At 36.1% G+C, this 17,775-nt stretch overlaps 1 protein-coding gene across 8 annotated transcripts in view; it reads left to right on the forward strand.

The window, feature by feature from the left end:
• The first annotated feature begins 15,318 nt into the window (after nucleotides 1–15,318).
• The window catches only part of EPHA6 (EPH receptor A6), an 811,402-nt gene continuing 808,945 nt past the window's right edge, over nucleotides 15,319–17,775 (forward strand). For 2 of the 8 annotated variants that reach the window (XM_032406359.1, XM_032406369.1), the window contains exon 1: nucleotides 15,319–17,697. In XM_032406359.1, coding sequence (XP_032262250.1) covers nucleotides 17,316–17,697 — 382 coding nt within the window. In that variant the 5' untranslated portion in view covers nucleotides 15,319–17,315. The remainder of the gene's footprint in view (nucleotides 17,698–17,775) is intronic. The other 6 variants (XR_004299778.1, XM_032406357.1, XM_032406358.1 and 3 more) reach the window with 4 other exon arrangements.

Consider the following 17,775-nt stretch of genomic DNA (forward strand, 5'->3'; position numbering starts at 1 on the left):
TAAATATTCTCACTTGGTCATGCAAATATCTTCCCTTTTATTAATTATCAGCAAATATATCTACCCTTAAAATGAAAATTAGCATGGCTATTACTATTAATTTATGAAACAAGTTAAATTTTATCTTATTGTTTTATTGGCATAATATTAACAGAGTTGGTGTTTCCCATTAAATTCAAAGCATTCCCACAAATGCCAAGCAACTTACCTCTGCAGTCAGGAATTTTTATTTTGCAAACCATTTGAGTGAATCCCAGAAAGGGATAACTTTTAGATTGCTTTGGATAGTCTTCTAATGCTTCTGCTGCTGTCAAGTAACAATGTGAGGAATATTGTTCCTATTCTTCAACAGGATATTGTCACATCTATGGACCTGCAACTCTAGCAACAGTGCATAGGTCATATAACCTCGGTTGCAGTGTCAGGGACTTTTAAAGGTCCATTCCATATTTCACAGATCAACTTTAGCATAAAGTGATGTCTTAAATACATGTGAACCAGTTACTACTAGAAAGAAATTATTATTGTCCCACCTAGGCATTACCTAATCTGGAAGGAGACAGTGAGGCAAGGATTTCAACAGAAAATCAGCAAGATCAGAACAGAAATTCCATTTCTGAAAAAGAAATTACAAGACTTTGGGCAAATTGATTGGGAAGTCTGGTGTTGAATTATCTGGGTTAATTAATCTGACTCTGGGTATTTTTGGTAGGGATTGAAGTTTATCTGAGGATGCATGTTTTCTGGTCCTTGCTAGCAGAAAAGAATAAAAGTGTGATTTCACAGAAGTATTATTATCAGACCATTAATTGGGTAGAAATATGGATGGATTTCTGGAAGACTGATAGACCACAACAAAGTAAGCCACATGTAAGTGGTATGTTAAATATATGACTCATGTGATGCCATCTAAATAAAAATCTACTTCGTTTCTTCCTGTCTCTTTCATTTCTTTTCCAGTAGGGAAGAAAATCTTTCCCAGAAAGAAAATTGGAAATATCTCTTGAGTATTCTGTTTTAGACGGGATAGTCAGTTAACCTCATAATTGTAGAGTCAATTTAGAATACAGAATATCCATCAAAATACTAATTAAACACTAATTAATTCAAGAGTATGATTTCTTAAAACATTTTTCTCCTCCTCTAAGTCTACATTTTTAAACCCTGAGAGGCTACCTGTTTTTAGTTTGAGTAACATAGTTGATTTCTACTTTCTTTTCATATTCGAGGCTTTCCACATTAGCTGTGGTTTGATCTTTGAAGGAAAAGATTTAAAGGGATAGGAAAATTTTTACTTGCATTGGTGACTTCTTTGTTTCTGGTTCTGGCAGGGATTTAACATTTTTTTTCCCCCTTTATCATGAGCTGCTATTGTAAATTTTTTAGATTTTCACATCTGTGGCCATCTTTCTCATGCAGTTCCTTTGAACGAGAAGAGACATCTCTATTTCAATTGGACCCTTATTTATCTACCATTTTTTTTAAGACTTTATTTTTTAAAGCAGTTTTAGGTCACAATAAAATTGAAGGGAAGGTGCAGAGATTTTCCATGCACCTTTCCCCCCACATGTGTATAGCCTCCCCCATATTAGCAACATCCTCCCCCAGTTGACCTTTGTTGTAATTAATGAACCTACATTGACATCCAAAGTCCATAATTTACATTGTGGTTCACTCTTGGTGTTGCACATTCTGTGAGTTTGGGCAAATGTATAATGGTATGCATCCATCGTGATAGTATCAGAAAGAATATTTTCACTGCTCTGAAAGTTCTCTGTGCCCCATCTACTTATTCCTCCCCACCCAGGAATCCCTGGCAACCGCTGATCTTTTCACTGTCTCCACCATTTTGCCTTTTCCAGAATGTCATATAGTTGGAATCATACAGTCTGTAGACTTTTCAGATTGGCTCCCATGTCCACGTCTTTTCATGGCTTGATAGCTCATTTCTTTTCAGTGCTGGGTAATATTCCATTGTCTGGATATACCAAATTTATTTATTCATTCATCTACTTAAGGAAATCTTGGTTGCTTCTCAGTTTTGGCAATTATGAATAAAGCTGCTATAAACTGAGTGCAGGTTTTTGTGTGGACATAAATTTTCAACTACTTTGGGTAAATATCAAGGAGCACAATTGCTGGGTCATATCTGAAGAGTATGCTTAGTTTTGTAAGAAACCACTAAAGTGTGTCTTCCAAGTGTACCATTTTGCATTGCCACCACCTGTTCCTGTTGTTCCACATCCTCGCCGGCATTTGGTGTTTTCAGTGTTCTGGATTTTGGTGATTCTGACAGGTGTGTAATGGTATCTCCTTGTTGTTTTAATTTGCATTTCCTTGATTACATACCTCCTGTTTTTTACTGCTGGCATTCTTCAGCCTTTTACTGTCCCTCTAAGACTGAATTCAAAATGACCTGATTGAATATTCATTCTCAAATGTCCCATTCATTCCTTGCTCAACAAATTGAGGTTCAGGCTGCTCCCATTAGAGACACCCCTATCTTATTTTCACAAACTACTTAGGCTTTCTCAGGCATGATATATTTTCCAAAATGACTACAAGATCTTCCAGCACACATGCTCTTCTTACAATGTTATATTCATATTCCTTCCATCGAGAGGTGGGGCCTACATTCTCTGAGGAAGCCTGAAGCATGTGGAGAGGTCAAATGTAGAAGTTTTGATCAACAGTCCCAGCCGAGGTACCAGCCAGCATCAACTGCCAGACATGTGAGGGAAGATGCCTGAGTCACCCACAGCCACTGAGCCTCCTGTGCTGAGGCTTAGACATTGTGAAACAGAGACTAACACTGTTCCCTGCTGTGCCCTTTTTGAAATCCTGCCCCACTGAGTCCGTGAGTATAATAGAATGATTGTTTTATGCCATTAAGATACAAGCAATAAAAAAGTAGAATACTAGGAGTGAATTATGCACCAGCCCTCGATGTCTTCCAAGTGCAGCATATATATTGTGAACTTGAAGTGATCTGATGGATCTCTCTCAACTTGTACCACCATTCTATCTTTGCAATAAGACAACAGATGTTTTCACAGAGGTTTCTCTAAACCCTAATCTTTTTTTCTAGAAGGTGGGTACAAGGGACATGGAGTGGGTTCATGTAACATTCCTTTGTAAATGCACATAATAATCTGGCTTTGCTATATCTTGGTATCTATTCACTGTCAAAATGTCAATTTTAACATTTGTTACACACAGTATAAAGTATCCATATAAGTTTAGAACAAAGATGAGAGATATTCTTCCTGTGAGGCTCCAGAGACAGGCTTTATACCATGCCCACAGAGTGACCAACAATAGCAATATATGTCCCAGGACAAACTCAGGCACCCACTTCTGAAGAAATAGAATTGAATTTCTGGAGAGTATTAAGGTCCTAAAATGGGTTTTGTTTTCCTCAGAGTAAAGAGTTTATCATTCTGGCATGAGGATGGATTAAAGTCTAAGTAGACTGACTGCTTCCTGCCCAAAGTAAACTTTCAGTCAATCCTCTAATGCTGTAGAGAAACCTGATTTACAAAGAGAATTAATATAACAGATACCCACACTAGCAAATTTTATTAATTATTCCTTCATTTAGAAATATAAATGGAATGAGAGTAAAATCAGACTTTTAAAAAAGTTCTTATTTAAATTCCATCTGGTTAACATACACCATAATATTAGTTTCAGGTGTACAATATAGTTATTCACCACTTCCATACAGCACCTGGTGCTTATCACAACAAGTGCACCCCTTAATCCCTATTACCTATTTAACCCATCATGCCCACCCACTCCCCTCTGGTAACCATCAGTTTGTTCTCTATAGTTAAGATTCTTTTTTTTTTTTTAAGATTTTATTTATTTGACAGAGAGAGACAGCGAGAGAGGGAACACAAGCAGGGGGAGTGGAGGAGGAGAAGCAGGCTTCCCGCCGAGCAGGGAGCCCGACGCGGGGCTTGATCCCAGGACCCCAGGATCATGACCTGAGCCTAAGGCAGAGGCTTAACGACTGAGCCGCCCAGGCGCCCCTATAGTTAAGATTCTATTTCTTGGTTTGCATCTCTCTTCTTTCCTTCCCTTTGTTCATTTGTTTTGTTTCTTAAATTCCACATATGAGTGAAATCATATGGTATATTTCTTTCTCTGACTGACTTATTTCACTTAGCATAATAGTCTCTAGCTCCATCCATGTCATTGCAAATGGCAAGATTTCATTCTTTTTTATGGCTGAGTAACGTTCCATTGTATGTATATACCACCTCTTTTTTATCCATTCACCAGTCGATGGACACTTGAGCTCTTTCCACAATTTGGCTATTGTAGATAATGCTGCTATAAACATTGGGGTGCATGTATCCTTTTGAATTAGTATTTTCATATTGTTTGAGTATATAATAGTGCAATTGTTGGATCATAGGGCAGTTCTATTTTTAACTTTTTGAGGAACCTCTAAACTGTTCTCCAGAGTGGCTATACCAGTTTGCATTCCCACCAACAGTACAGGAGAGTTCCCCTTTCTCGCATCCTCACCAACATCCTTTGTTTCTTGTGTTGTTGGTTTTAGCCATTCTGACAAATGTGAGGTGCTATCTCATTGTAGTTTTTTTTTAGGATTTTATTTATTTATTTGTCAGAGAGAGAAGAGAGAGTGAGCACAAGTGGGGGGGAGTGGCAGGCAGAGAGGGAAGCAGGCTCCCCACTCAGCAAGGAGCCTGACACGGCACTTGATCCCAGGACACTGGGATCATGACCTGAGCTGAAAGCAGACACTTAACAGACTGAGCCATCCGGCATCCCTCATTGTAGTTTTGATTTGTATTTCTCCGATGATTAGTGATGATGAGCATCTTTTTATGTGTCTGTTGGCCATTTGGATATCTTCTTTGGAGAAATGTCTGTTCATGTCTTCTGCCCATTTTTTAATTGGATTATTTGTTTTTTTGGGTGTTGGGTTTGATAAGTTCTTTATATATTTGGGATACCAACCCGTTATCAGATAAGTCATTTGCAAATATTTTTTCCCATTCTGTAAGTTGTCTTTTAGTTTTGTTGATTGTTTCCTTTGCCGTGCAGAAGGCTTTTATTTTGATGGAGTCCTAATAGTTTGTTTTTGCTTTTGTTTCCCTTATCTCAGCAGACATATCTAGAAAGAAGTTGCTACCAACTAGTCTTTTATAGAAAGTGAATCTCCACTTCTACACTGTCCCCCCCAAAAGAGTAAGTTAATTAAACAAACAAAGCTGCTGACCTTGGAAAATGGAGATATTTAAGATTGTATAATAGTTATTCTTCTAATGAACTGTTCTTCCCTGACCAGCATCAATTTTTTCTTCTTCTTTGAGAACCACCCATCTATTGCTTTCAATTTGCATGGTTCTCATAGTGATTAACTTACTCCCTGGTATTAGGAATAGACATGTGAACCAGTTCTGAGCAGTGAGAATTCTGAATCCCTCTAGCAATGGTAATTTGTTAAAATTTGTCCATATGAACAAAGTTGAGCTAGTAAAAGCCAATGAGCGTTATTCTCCTTTTCTGCTTAAGTCATTTGGAAACAGGTTTCTGTCATTTGAAACCAGAAGTCTAATTCATAGATCACTCATCAATATCAAAGAAAATATTACTGTATAAACCAAAAACAATGAAACTGAACTTTTATTAAAAGAGAGTAATCAGATACTCAGAAAGAGTTTTGGGAATTAAAAATAATAATATTAAAATTTTCAACTAATATGAAGTACAGCCAATAATTTCTCCAAAATTTGGCCAAGTATAAAAAGGATTGGAGAATATGAAAGAAAAATTAATAGATGTAAAAAAAGCAAACCAGGAAGTCTAAAATCTATATAACAATATACCAAAGATAGAAAACAAATAAAAGTGTGTCTGAATATAAATAATGATATAATATTTCCCAAAGACAAATACAGATGTTATTTTTAAAAATAGACTTTATTTTTTAGAGCAGTTTAAAGTTTACAGAAAAGTTGTGCAGAAAGTACAGAGCATTCCCACTTATTCCCCTCCTCTGACACAGTTTCTCCTATTATTAACATCTTGCATTAGTATAATACATTTATTACAATTGATGAGCCAATACTGATGCATTACTATTAAATAAAACTCATAGTTTATATTTGTTCACTTTTTTGTTGTTCTACAGTTCTTTGGGTTTTGATAAATGCCTAAAGTGCCACTATTTTTTTTGTTTTATTTTGAAAGATTTCATAAGAGCTGAGCAGGAAGAACAATTAAGAATAAAAATCCAACTCTAAATAGACTATTTTGAATTTAAGCACACCAAATATAATTGGAGGATCCTTACAGTTTTCAGAAAGAGAGAAAAATGGAGGTCAGATTCATTGAAATGAAAATCACTAACATCAAATATCTTATTAGCAATCATAGATGACAATGGAGAATGATTTCAAAATTCTGCTAAGAAATGATTTTTGACCTAGAATTATACACTCAGCCAAACTGTAAGAGAAATAAAAATTTTCTGACATGTTAGAGTATAATAATTAAAAAAAAACATAAATAGTCTGAGCTTATATCTCAGATGCTCTTTCTAAAGAAATAAGCTAAATTGGTGATGGACTGCAGAAAAAAATATTTTAGGCCAAATGGAAATATTATGATTAAATTTAAATATTAAAACAAAGGATTGAAATATTTTTAGAAATCCAACTTAATTGTTTTTCTATCCAAACAGGTCAGTGCTAGATAAAAATCTTACTGATGATTTAAAGAAAGCAAAGAATATGAGCAGATACTCTGCTATTTATTACCTGTGTAACTCTGGATAGTTTATCTTTCAAGCTTCACATTCTCAAATGCATATCATTGGTACTGGTATTGTTGAATTGTTGACTGTTGATAAAATAGAACAGCATGGCTCCAATTGCTTCCATTTCACATATCATAAAAAAGATTACATTGTTTTTTGAAAGACAAAGAAAAAAATTGAGTTATCAGATTAGTTGTGTGTCTGAAAGGAGGGATGGTGCACAAAGGAAATATTTAAAGACAGGGTAAAAGAAATAGATTCCTGTAAGTTATTTTGCATTTTTGCCTAGAATTTACAATTTAGGGAATCTTCATCTTATTACTGTCATTATAGCATATTAAGACTTTCTTTAGGAAAAGTATTGTGCTTTTTTCCCCATCAGGTAATATTACAAAATTTTATATGTTAAAAAAACCCACCTCATTTCAACACTTTGAAATTCTGCATCAATATTATATATGTTAATAATATTGAATATTTTCTGAAAATCATGCAAACTACAAAAATCCTACTTGGCTTACAATATTTGCATCATCTATCTCATGTAGCAATGCCTTTCTTTCCTAGTTATTTTCAAATCCTTTTATGTAATCCACATCATAAGACAATTTGTATATAAATAAATCCTAAATCCTTTAAAATCAAGCAACCAGCAGAGAAATTGAAATGCAACATCAATTTGAATTCATGTAAGAGTATGTATTTGGGAAGGGGAAGGTTAAGACACTTGAAATATACTAAAACAAGAATAGTAATTATATTACGGTAGTACAATAAAAGAGTGTTATTTTTTTTTCAATTTCCACATATTCTATTATATTGTTATGCTACTTTTAAAATTTAAAAGGATAACTTAAAAAGATAAATTTACTAAATTTACAACAAAGTGTATCAATTGACTCAAATGTCCTTTTGATTTTTGGCATAAACACATAACCATTTTTATAATGGCAAGAGGGTAAAATACTCAGGTACTTTATCCTTGAGTTTTTCTTTTTTAAAAAGTTTCTCAGTCACATATAGTACATTTGTGAAATAGTCTTTACCCTCACACAGAATATTGGCATTTAATATAATCCTCCTATTTGTTCGTTCTGGCTGAAAATTGGGGAATATTTTCAATGAGGATTTGAGTTCCTCATTTTTGGTAGTGTTTGAAGTATACTGAATATGGATTACTCTGTTCCTGACTAGTTGATAAACACATGATAAACTCATATCTGGCTTTAGAAATGATAATTCTTTCAACTCAGGAGAGTTGATGCCTGGCTAGGATAAACACAGTAATATAGATGGTGAATATGTTTTGATGAATCACAAGACATATGACTAATTTATGTAAGGTTCAAAGTTAGTTTTTCTAATTTTTATGAAAATAAATGCTGTATTCTAATTCTTGAATTAATTTCATTATGCCTTTGTGTGTAGTTTCAGATCATAGAATAAATGCTGTATTTTAAATTTAAAGATTTGGAGTGACCTGATCTGATTTTTTGGAAGAAGAATGGGGACAGAATTCTAGGTATGATTTGAGAAAAGACAAAATTACTTCTTAAGAAAATATACAGTTCAAAAGCTAGAAATATTGCTTCAAAGTCTTCTTCAATAGCTCAGTTTATGGTTTGAATAGGCTTTTAAAAATTTGTAAATTTGTTTTCTGTCTCATTAGGCACTTCAGCCATTTCTAGTCACTAACGAGATAGCATGAACCACCATCCAAATCATTAGGAAGTCCTATCCTTTCTATCTTCAAAGTATTTGGGGAATCCATCCACTTCTTCTCCGTCACCATTCTAAGACAAACCGCTGTTATCTCACTCCAGAATTATTGCCAAAACCTATTTTTTCTCTCTGCTAATGTTCTTGCTGGCATTGCAATTACTTTAAAAGTTAATAATTATTGCTCTGCCTCTTATTAGCTTGTAATCTTTATGTTTTGGCTTCATCATTTGTAAAATGGGTACAATAAAAGTACCTACCTCATAGGGCTGTGAATATTAATGGACTAACATATATAATGTATTTAGAACAGTGTGAGACATATGATAAGCACTTAGTGCATACTAACCCTAGAATGTAAGTTCTGTGTGAGCAAACTTTTTTGTCCATTTGTTCATCATTTTAATACTCAGTGCCTAGAGAAAGATGCATTCATGGAATGCAAAATATAATAGTTGAATAAATATGAGTTAGTAACACTGGGAGACAGGTGGCATTTAAGAGAAAGATTTCAAGAAAAAAGAAAAATTATCCAGCAAGAGTCACCAAGTGTAAATGCTGGGCCATGAGAAAGAAGAATGAGGTCATTTGGGAATAGTCAAAATTGGGAAGAAGATTCACTGAAAATACTCCACGAACTGAGCTTAATTTTATAGAATTAGATACATTTTACAAGATAGATACACAGATATATGGAAATAAATACGTGCATGCTTGTGTATATTTGGGTCAACATGCAAGGATACAAGAGAGGCAGCACAGCAATGAAAGTCATAGCTTTCAGAGCCAGATTGCTTGGGTTCACATCCTTGCTTTACAGCTTACTGGCCAGGTGACTGTGGGCAAGTTCTGTGCTTCAGCTTTCTAACCTATAAAATAAGGATAATAAAAGCAACAACTTCAGAGTGTTGTTTTGAGGATTAATAGAATTCCTATTCATAATTAGTATTTATAATTAATATCTGAAATTATTATTTGTACTTGGATAGTATCTGGCATATAGTAAATACTATGTAACTGCTTTCTAAGTAACAGAAAAATTAATATTTTTATTATATTTCAAGATTTCTTTAGGAGATGACATTTTTATTGGATTTTCTTTTCTTTCTTTTTTTTTTTTTTTTGCTTTGGTGCTTATGACAAATTAAAGTTATAGAAAGATACCATCAAGTGACAAACAGGATATGATATACATGAAACAGTGGTAAACAGATTCTCAGGCTTTCCTAAGAATACTCATATTTAAAAAAAATCTACTAACACGAAAATGGGATCCTGCCAATATTTTTACATGCAAATCTAAAATCAAAGAGGGAAAAAAAATGCCAAAACACAAAGACAAAGACGTTATAGAATCTAAAGGCAAAAATCTTGCTGCTTCTTTAACAAATCTCTGGGTAAGGTTATTAGTTTTGGAACCCTCAGTACTGTTATTGAGTCTCTCCGGTCACTGCAATTTTGTGAAACCCTGGCTGTGTAACTGTCACAGTAGGCATAGCGGGGTTGATGGCAGCTTCTGAGCCATTTTTAAAATTATAGCATCCAAGATTAGGCACACTGGGCAAGTAATTCTATTCAGAATTGAAATAATTTTAAATATTATGGATTTCTATCAGGGTGACTATTTTTAATGTCTTCTGACCAACTCAATGTAATATGAAAACAGCACATCATGTCAGGCTAGCTTTGAAGACAGTACAAACACATGTACCAGCAGAGTTATTGTTCAAAGTGTGCTTCATTTTTGTTCATGATAAACGTGACTGTGTGTGACAGAATTGCTGTAGGAAGAATAGGCTGTTCTTGTAAAAAGGTATACTGTGCACATTCAATGTTTACATGGTTTTCAAATCTCTTTCTTATTTTCCCCAATCATAAACATGGAAGTATTGAAAACAAAACTATACATAGAGAGAATAAAATTATATCTATATTCATAGGTATAAACTATATGCTATCCAATGTGGTAGCCACTGCCACACATGGATATTTAGTTTTAAATTTATAAAAGTTAAGAAAAACTAAAAATTCATTTCCTCAGTCATGCTAGACTACATTCAAACACTGAAAAGCTCTATGTGGATGTGGCTAGTGGCTACTGTATTGAACAACATAGATATATAATATCTCTAATATTGCACTAAGTTCTATTAGGCAGCATTAATATAGCATTTGTTTTGGATAAATCACATATAACCTTAATATCTTATTTGAAAATTGTACATACTCTCAATGAACAAGAAACTTAATTTTTTTCATTGGATTAAAAATACTCAAAAATAAGCATGAATATACTTCCAATTTCTTATATATTTTAAACCATGATGCAAAATAAATCAGGGAAAAATAAATCAAGAATAGTCTTTGACTATATATTAATAATAATCAAAATCATCCTAGTGTTTATGTTTGCTTTTCACCAATATATAGAATTTTATTTTTACCTCTAAAAATAGCAAAGATATTACAATCAAATTCCAAATACTATGAACATCAGTATACTTCTAACACTACGGCCCATGAATAAAATTTAACAGTGGGATGGCAGAGGAAGTCTCACATGGACTTTATATTGGGGCTTATTTCCTGAGTAGCACAAGTCCATTTTCATAACAACTCAGAATGGGCACTTCAGACATGTAATATATATTATTCACACATAAGTTATAAAGTTATAATGACTCAAGTATTTAATGATCTTTAACAAACAGAAAAAGGGCAAGTAGGTACTTTTTTATAGTTGAAATATGTGAGATTTCAATTATCTTTTATAAAAAGATTAATAAAGATGGTAAATTTGACTAAAAAATATAATTAATATTTAAACAGTTATTTATTTTTATTTATTTATTTTTTTGTAGAGATGTGAAGGAAACATTCTCTGCTCTAAAAATTTCTTGAGGTTCTTGGGAAGGTTGTGTATGTGATTGAACTTAGGCAAAAATATGAAGAACCATACATTGTCAAATGATTGGTATAAGTGAGTTACATATAATTTTTAACCATAAAATAATTATAAAATGATACTGAGAAATGTTTATAGTCCATGTAAACATTTTAACAGCCATAGTAAAGAAACACACTATGATTAAAATGATGTGGAACTCCTGACATAAAAGGTAAATATTAGGCATGTTAAGTTTTCATTGGGTTGTTATAGGTCACTTGGAGATATAATGAGACATCATTCAAGAATTGTTATTGTATTTTTTTATCAAGTTTAATATACACCAAAAAATACAGAATTTCAAAAATGCAAACATGGTATCTGCCTTCAAACTAAACTGAAATATTATAAGAAATATTTTTATAAAAAGAACTTTACTTACAAAATCCAGTTGAGATGCATTAATCACTTCTTTTCATCTGACACTTTCAATCTACCTCTAATTTGTAGTAAGAAAACATGTTTTGCATTATTTGTATCAAGATAATTAAAATGTTTAGCTGATAATGATTATTAACATGGATAATATTATTAATAAATTTAACATTTAACTGTTTGACATACCCAAGAATTTGTATTGCAAAACCTAGCTTTGTCTTTTCCTGAAGCAGGGCATGAAGTGTCTTAATGCATGTATAATACAAGACAAAATAGACTACATTTATTTTGATAGACTAATTTGAATACCTGAATAGAAATTAATAACAGTATTCCTGTGATATTGTTATTTTATTTGTTATGATGGAAATAGGTGTATGTCAATATATAAAGATTTTTTAAAGGTAGTTTTACTTCTATAATTAGTTGTTCTCTTTTTGGTATTTAGAATATGCTCTTTAATGTTACTTATTATTATTCAATAAAAACAAAGTTTTTCAATCAACTGGGCATGAAAGATGAATTAAAGTGTTACTAATAAAACTGAAATAAATTAAATATATAATTTAAAAAATTCTCTACACAATTTAGCTAAAATTAATTTTTGTGAATACTTGATGCCACACAGACTATTAAGTAAACCTCATTAAAAAGGCAAGTAAGTTTAATCTGGTTGATTCATTTGGCCATTTGACATAACCTTTAGTACTATATTTGACAGTAGTAAAAGTTCTTGAGTTAGCTTTCAGAGGATGAACCAATCATTACCAAAAGTTTAAGCAAAAGTAGTAATGGTAGAGATTCATGTCTTAAAGGGTGAGGGTATGGTTCCTTTCCTCTTACTTAACTATAATAATTTGAAACTCCACTATGGGGTAACAGAATGCTTTGTATTAGAAAAATTCATATGTCTGTGACTTCAATATAATATAAACTTCTGATGGTTAGGAACTAAATCCAAGTAATCTTTGTACCTTCCCCATAATGCTTAGCACAGATACACATGGAAATCTCACTTGGTAAATGTTACTGAATTAGAAAACTATTAGAGATAAGGTTTTCATTGAATTACAAATACACACACATTTTTTAATATATATTTAATATGTATATGATGTATATATATTTGTATATATATTTTCTTTTGTTATAAAGTGTCATATAACACAAAAATAAATGCAATATCACAGCAGAATAAACCATCATGTTTATTTAGCCTCAAGTTGATTCTTTTTTTCTGTGAAGTTTTTAAGACTGGATATTCTAAGTAAAATACCTAGCACTGTTTTGCATGTCGTCTTGCAGAAAAACCTTAACTACCTCCTAATATCAAAGAAAAATTTCTGAAGTGTGTTTTCCTTCTGATTACATATTTTCTTAAAGCAAAGGGCCTCAAATTAACTATATTTGACTTTGTGGATTTTTTTTTTATTTTAGTGGCCCACATAGTAAAATATAAAATTTAAGTTTTTAATGAATTTATACTTTAAAGTTGATGACATGACAGCAATAATAGTTTGCAGCATGTCTTAAATTTTATATTAAGAAAAAAGACATATCTATTCAAAGTACTAAATTAATATTTTAAGACCTGATATTTTGACATATCTGAGAATCAACACTTTTTATTTATGTTGCTTCTACCTTGACCTTAGAAAATGCAAATTACAGATATAAGTGGATTAATTTACTCTTCTACCAGAATAAAATACCTAAGACTTTCTCAAGCCTTGAAACATGCTGAGTATTAAACATTATAATCCTTCTTTTTTTTTCTCAAAGGGATTAATCGCAGGTTGAGTCTTTTCTTTCATCATTTTAAAAAGCAAATAGTATTTGTGAATACTATTATTTCTACTATAAATGAAAGCTTAGACTAGTTTTAGCATTATATATATATTTTTAATTGAACTCTGGTTGATATACAACATTAAGTGTACAACAGCGTGAGTCAACATTTTATATATTATGAAATGCTCACCACGATGAGTGGTTACCATCCATTATCATACAAAGTTATTACAATACTATTGACTATATTCCCTATGCTGTACTTTTCATTCCTGTGATTTATTTATTTTATAACTGGAAGTTTGTACCTCTTAATCCCCTTTACCTCACATAATCTTTATTTAATGAAAATTTAATCATTCTTACCTGAATCCAGACCAGGTGTATATACCATATATCACGAAGAACAGCAGTCAGAGAGAATACAAAAGAATTCTGAATATAGTACTGAAAAATGAGACATGAATGCTTTTCTGAATATGGGTATGATTCAAACAGACAAGTGCAGATAAATCTACATGAATATTGCATCTGGTTCACTGAGTGGCTTATAATTTTGAAACTGTCACATTTCAGCAAATATATCAACACTGCTAGAAAATCAAAAAGGAAGTACATTTCTGTTAAGTGAAATTGCTTCTACCTCACATAGGATAACCACAACTATATTTTAAATAAAAAGTTAGCTTTTAAAAAATTATTTTTACTTATATTATCAACTCTTCTCTAAGTGAGGAGAACTGAGTACATAAAAGAGCTCAACAAATATTTGAGAATGAATATCCATATACACATTGTGTGTGTATATATGTATATACAAATATGTATATTTATATGTACATATAATGAATAACACAATGGTCAAATAGTTACGGTTATTCTTCTGAAATTTCAATATAGTCAAAGGTCATGATAATTACATTTTCATTCATGTTCTTTGAGATGAGTTTTTACTTAAGATAATGATCTTCTAGACATGCAGTTGACAATATCTAAATATATAAACATATTTTTATTTTAATATTGATAAAAATCTTGTAATTTTTTTCTTAAAAACCAAAACCAGAGTATGACTATCAATTACCTGACCAGGTAAGTAATATATTATGTCATGCTTCACTATGACTTATTTAAACAAACAAAAGTTGTAAATTGTAGATGAATTGTAGGTAGGGGTAAAGAGAAATCTAGTTTAAAAATTGGGATCTAACTTTAAAAAGGTCATGGAAATATATTCTTTGACAGTAAATAAAAGATTCTTCGAACAAAATATCAGTATAATGAATCATTAACACTTTTAAGAACATTTATTTAGACATAACAACTTATATTATAATGCAGCCTTTTAATTTTACAGTTTGCAAATTATAAACTGAGTCTGCAAATACCCATGTGGTCAGTCAATATCAGTAAGAGTGGTAAAATCAGTAGTAAAATCAAATTTTACTCCTTTAAGTACCAATATATAAACTCCATACTTGGTTATCTTTTCAGAAGTGATTTGCATACATTTAAATTGGCGTGGACACCTTTAAAGAGAAACAGTGTTTGGGGCGCCTGGGTGGCTCAGTCGTTAAGCGATCCCAGGGTCCTGAGATCGAGCCCCACATCGAGGTCCCTGTCCTGCGGGAGGCCTGCTTCTCCCTCTCCCACTCCCCCTGCTTGGTTTCCCTCTCTCGCTGTGTCTCTCTCTGTCAAATAAATAAATAAAAATCTTAAAAAAAAAAAAAAAAAGAGAGAAGCAGTGCTTGAATTCCTAAGGAGAGTGAAAGTACAGTCACCAATCGGAAACCTTCCTTACATTCTCAAAATCACTTGCATTTCACATTTTTCTCCACGCAGCTGAATTAGACGTGGGGCTTCTTTTCGCTGTCCTTCTCTCTCCGCTTCCAGTTGATTTTAAGCCAATAACTGAACTTCAACCACCATATATGACACAAACATCGCAGCGTGGAAACACATCGAATGGGAAGATCCTTTCTCTTGCAGAATTCTGTAAGCATCGAACACTGTCCCTTTGCTCCTTGATCTACTATTTCCCCAACACTTGCCACTGTGCCATTTCCCTCCCATTGCCCTCTGCCCACTTTGAAAATATCGTTCTACCCTTTATAATACCGCTCCTTTCTCTTCTCGGTTCAGCTTTCTCCATTGCCATAAACATTTCTTCAAAATATTCTGAGTTTTGAGGTGGGCTTTTCAACCTCACTCGACTGTGACAGAAAGAAAATGATGATGATGCTAATAATAATAACAGCGAATAAACTATTACAGAACCCCAACACTAGAGATATGGGTTGCTTGGCGCCGCCCTAAAAAAAAACGCATTAAGTTTAGTCTGAGAGCATTCCTCCTTCCTTTTTCCTTCCTTGTGTGAGGAGTAGCCTCCACCTGCAAGCAGTGGAGGCATTTTTGTTGTCGACTAACCCCCTCTAGCGCCGAACTGGCAGCATCCGAGTCGCCGCTGCCAGGCGGGCCGAGCGCAAGGCTTGGCGGAGCTCAGCAGAGCTGGCAGTCCCGGCCCTGCCCTCTGCGCCCGCCTCGGCCGCGGCGCGAGGGCGTGAGGGCCACGGACGCGAGACCGCTCTCTGTTAGCACTGCGTGTTGCCCCCGCCCTGCTCGGAGAGCCGCGTGATCCCACCAAGCAGTCATTGAGTCTGCCGTTTCCCACCGACCCGAGCGCTGGGAGGGAGTAGGTGCCGCGAGGGGGCGGCTTGCGTGGGGAGAGCAGTCCGTTCGCCGCGCACTCGGCGCAGCCGTGGATGTTGCCGCGCGCCGCTCAGCCTTTGGGCTGCTCGGGGCGCACGGTCCGACGCCGCCACGCCGGGGGCACGCCAGGGGCGCTCCGGGCCCCCGGAATCCCAGCGCCCACGACTGCGACAATGCTCGTGACCTCCACCGCGAAGTCACCGCCGCGCGGCAACGCGAAGACCTCAGTGAGCCCCAGCGCCGGGCACCCGCCCGTCTCCAGCCTGATGTGACTCTCCTCAGCTGCTTGCTCTTTCTTTTTGGCTTACTAGGACTCGAAGCAGCGGAGGCGGCCACAAAGTTGAGGCGCTCGCCCTAATGGGCAAGTTTGGGCGTTCCGAACTGAGGAGTGGTTAGGTTGGCAGTCGCCGCCCGGCTCGCCCCAGACCGGGAGCGCTTGCCCACAGCACTCACCCCCTCCAGCGGCGGAAATATGAAGTCAGGGGGAAGCGGTGTCAGGAGCTGACTCGCCCTAAAGCGCTCGGCGCTGCTGCCGGGAAATGGGAAGCAAAGTGGTTGGGGGACTAAGTCCGGCCTCAGAGATGCTCAGAAAGCGGCTGCCAAGGCCCAGGCGCATCGCGCACGCGGCGGAGTTGGAAGTGTCCGCTGTGCAAACCGCTGCCGTCGCCACCTAGGCGAGGGGCTGGGGGCGCAGCCTGTATGTAGCTCGTTCGGGCCACTCACGGCCCCGCCGAGCCTTCACAGCTGCTGTGCCTCTCCTTTTGGCTCTGCAAGTGCCCACTTCAGTCCGGAGAGGCGCTCGGGCCGCCTGAACTGCCCGCCGCACCTGGTCGTCCCTCCTCCTATTCCCCCCGTGAGGCGCCCTCCCCCGCCCCCTCGCTCCCCTCCCCCAAACCACAGCCCGAGCTCGCTCCTGCGCGCGCGCTCTCCCGGGCCCAAGTGAATAGTCCTCGCGCGAGCGGGACACGGTGGTGGATGCAATTCCGCTCGCTTACAGCCGCCAGGAGCTCCCTGGCGCCGCAGGCAGCGTCCTCCTCCGAAGCAGCTGCGCCTGCACCTGGGCAGCCTGGACCTTCGTGCCCTGCCCCCGGGGCCTCACGCGGGGGGCGCCCCGGGACACCTCCTGCGGGCCGGGTGGAGGAGGAAGAGGAGGAGGAAGAAGACGTGGACCGGGACCCCTACCCTACGCAGAACACTTGGCCCCGCTGCCGTCAGTTCTCTTTAAGTGGGAGAAGAAGAGAGCCGGGGAGAGTCATGGGGGGCTGCGAAGTCCGGGAATTTCTTTTGCAATTTGGTTTCTTCTTGCCTTTGCTGACAGCTTGGCCAGGCGACTGCAGTCACGTCTCCAACAACCAAGGTAAGGGACAGGGCGGAGAAGGGGGAGGGGGCGGGAGGAGGCGGGTGCTCTGAGGACCGGTGCATTGGTCGCCTCCTG

The sequence above is a fragment of the Phoca vitulina genome, unplaced genomic scaffold (assembly GCF_004348235.1).
Source record: "Phoca vitulina isolate PV1807 unplaced genomic scaffold, GSC_HSeal_1.0 scaffold8, whole genome shotgun sequence".
NCBI classification, from domain to species: Eukaryota; Metazoa; Chordata; class Mammalia; order Carnivora; family Phocidae; genus Phoca; species Phoca vitulina.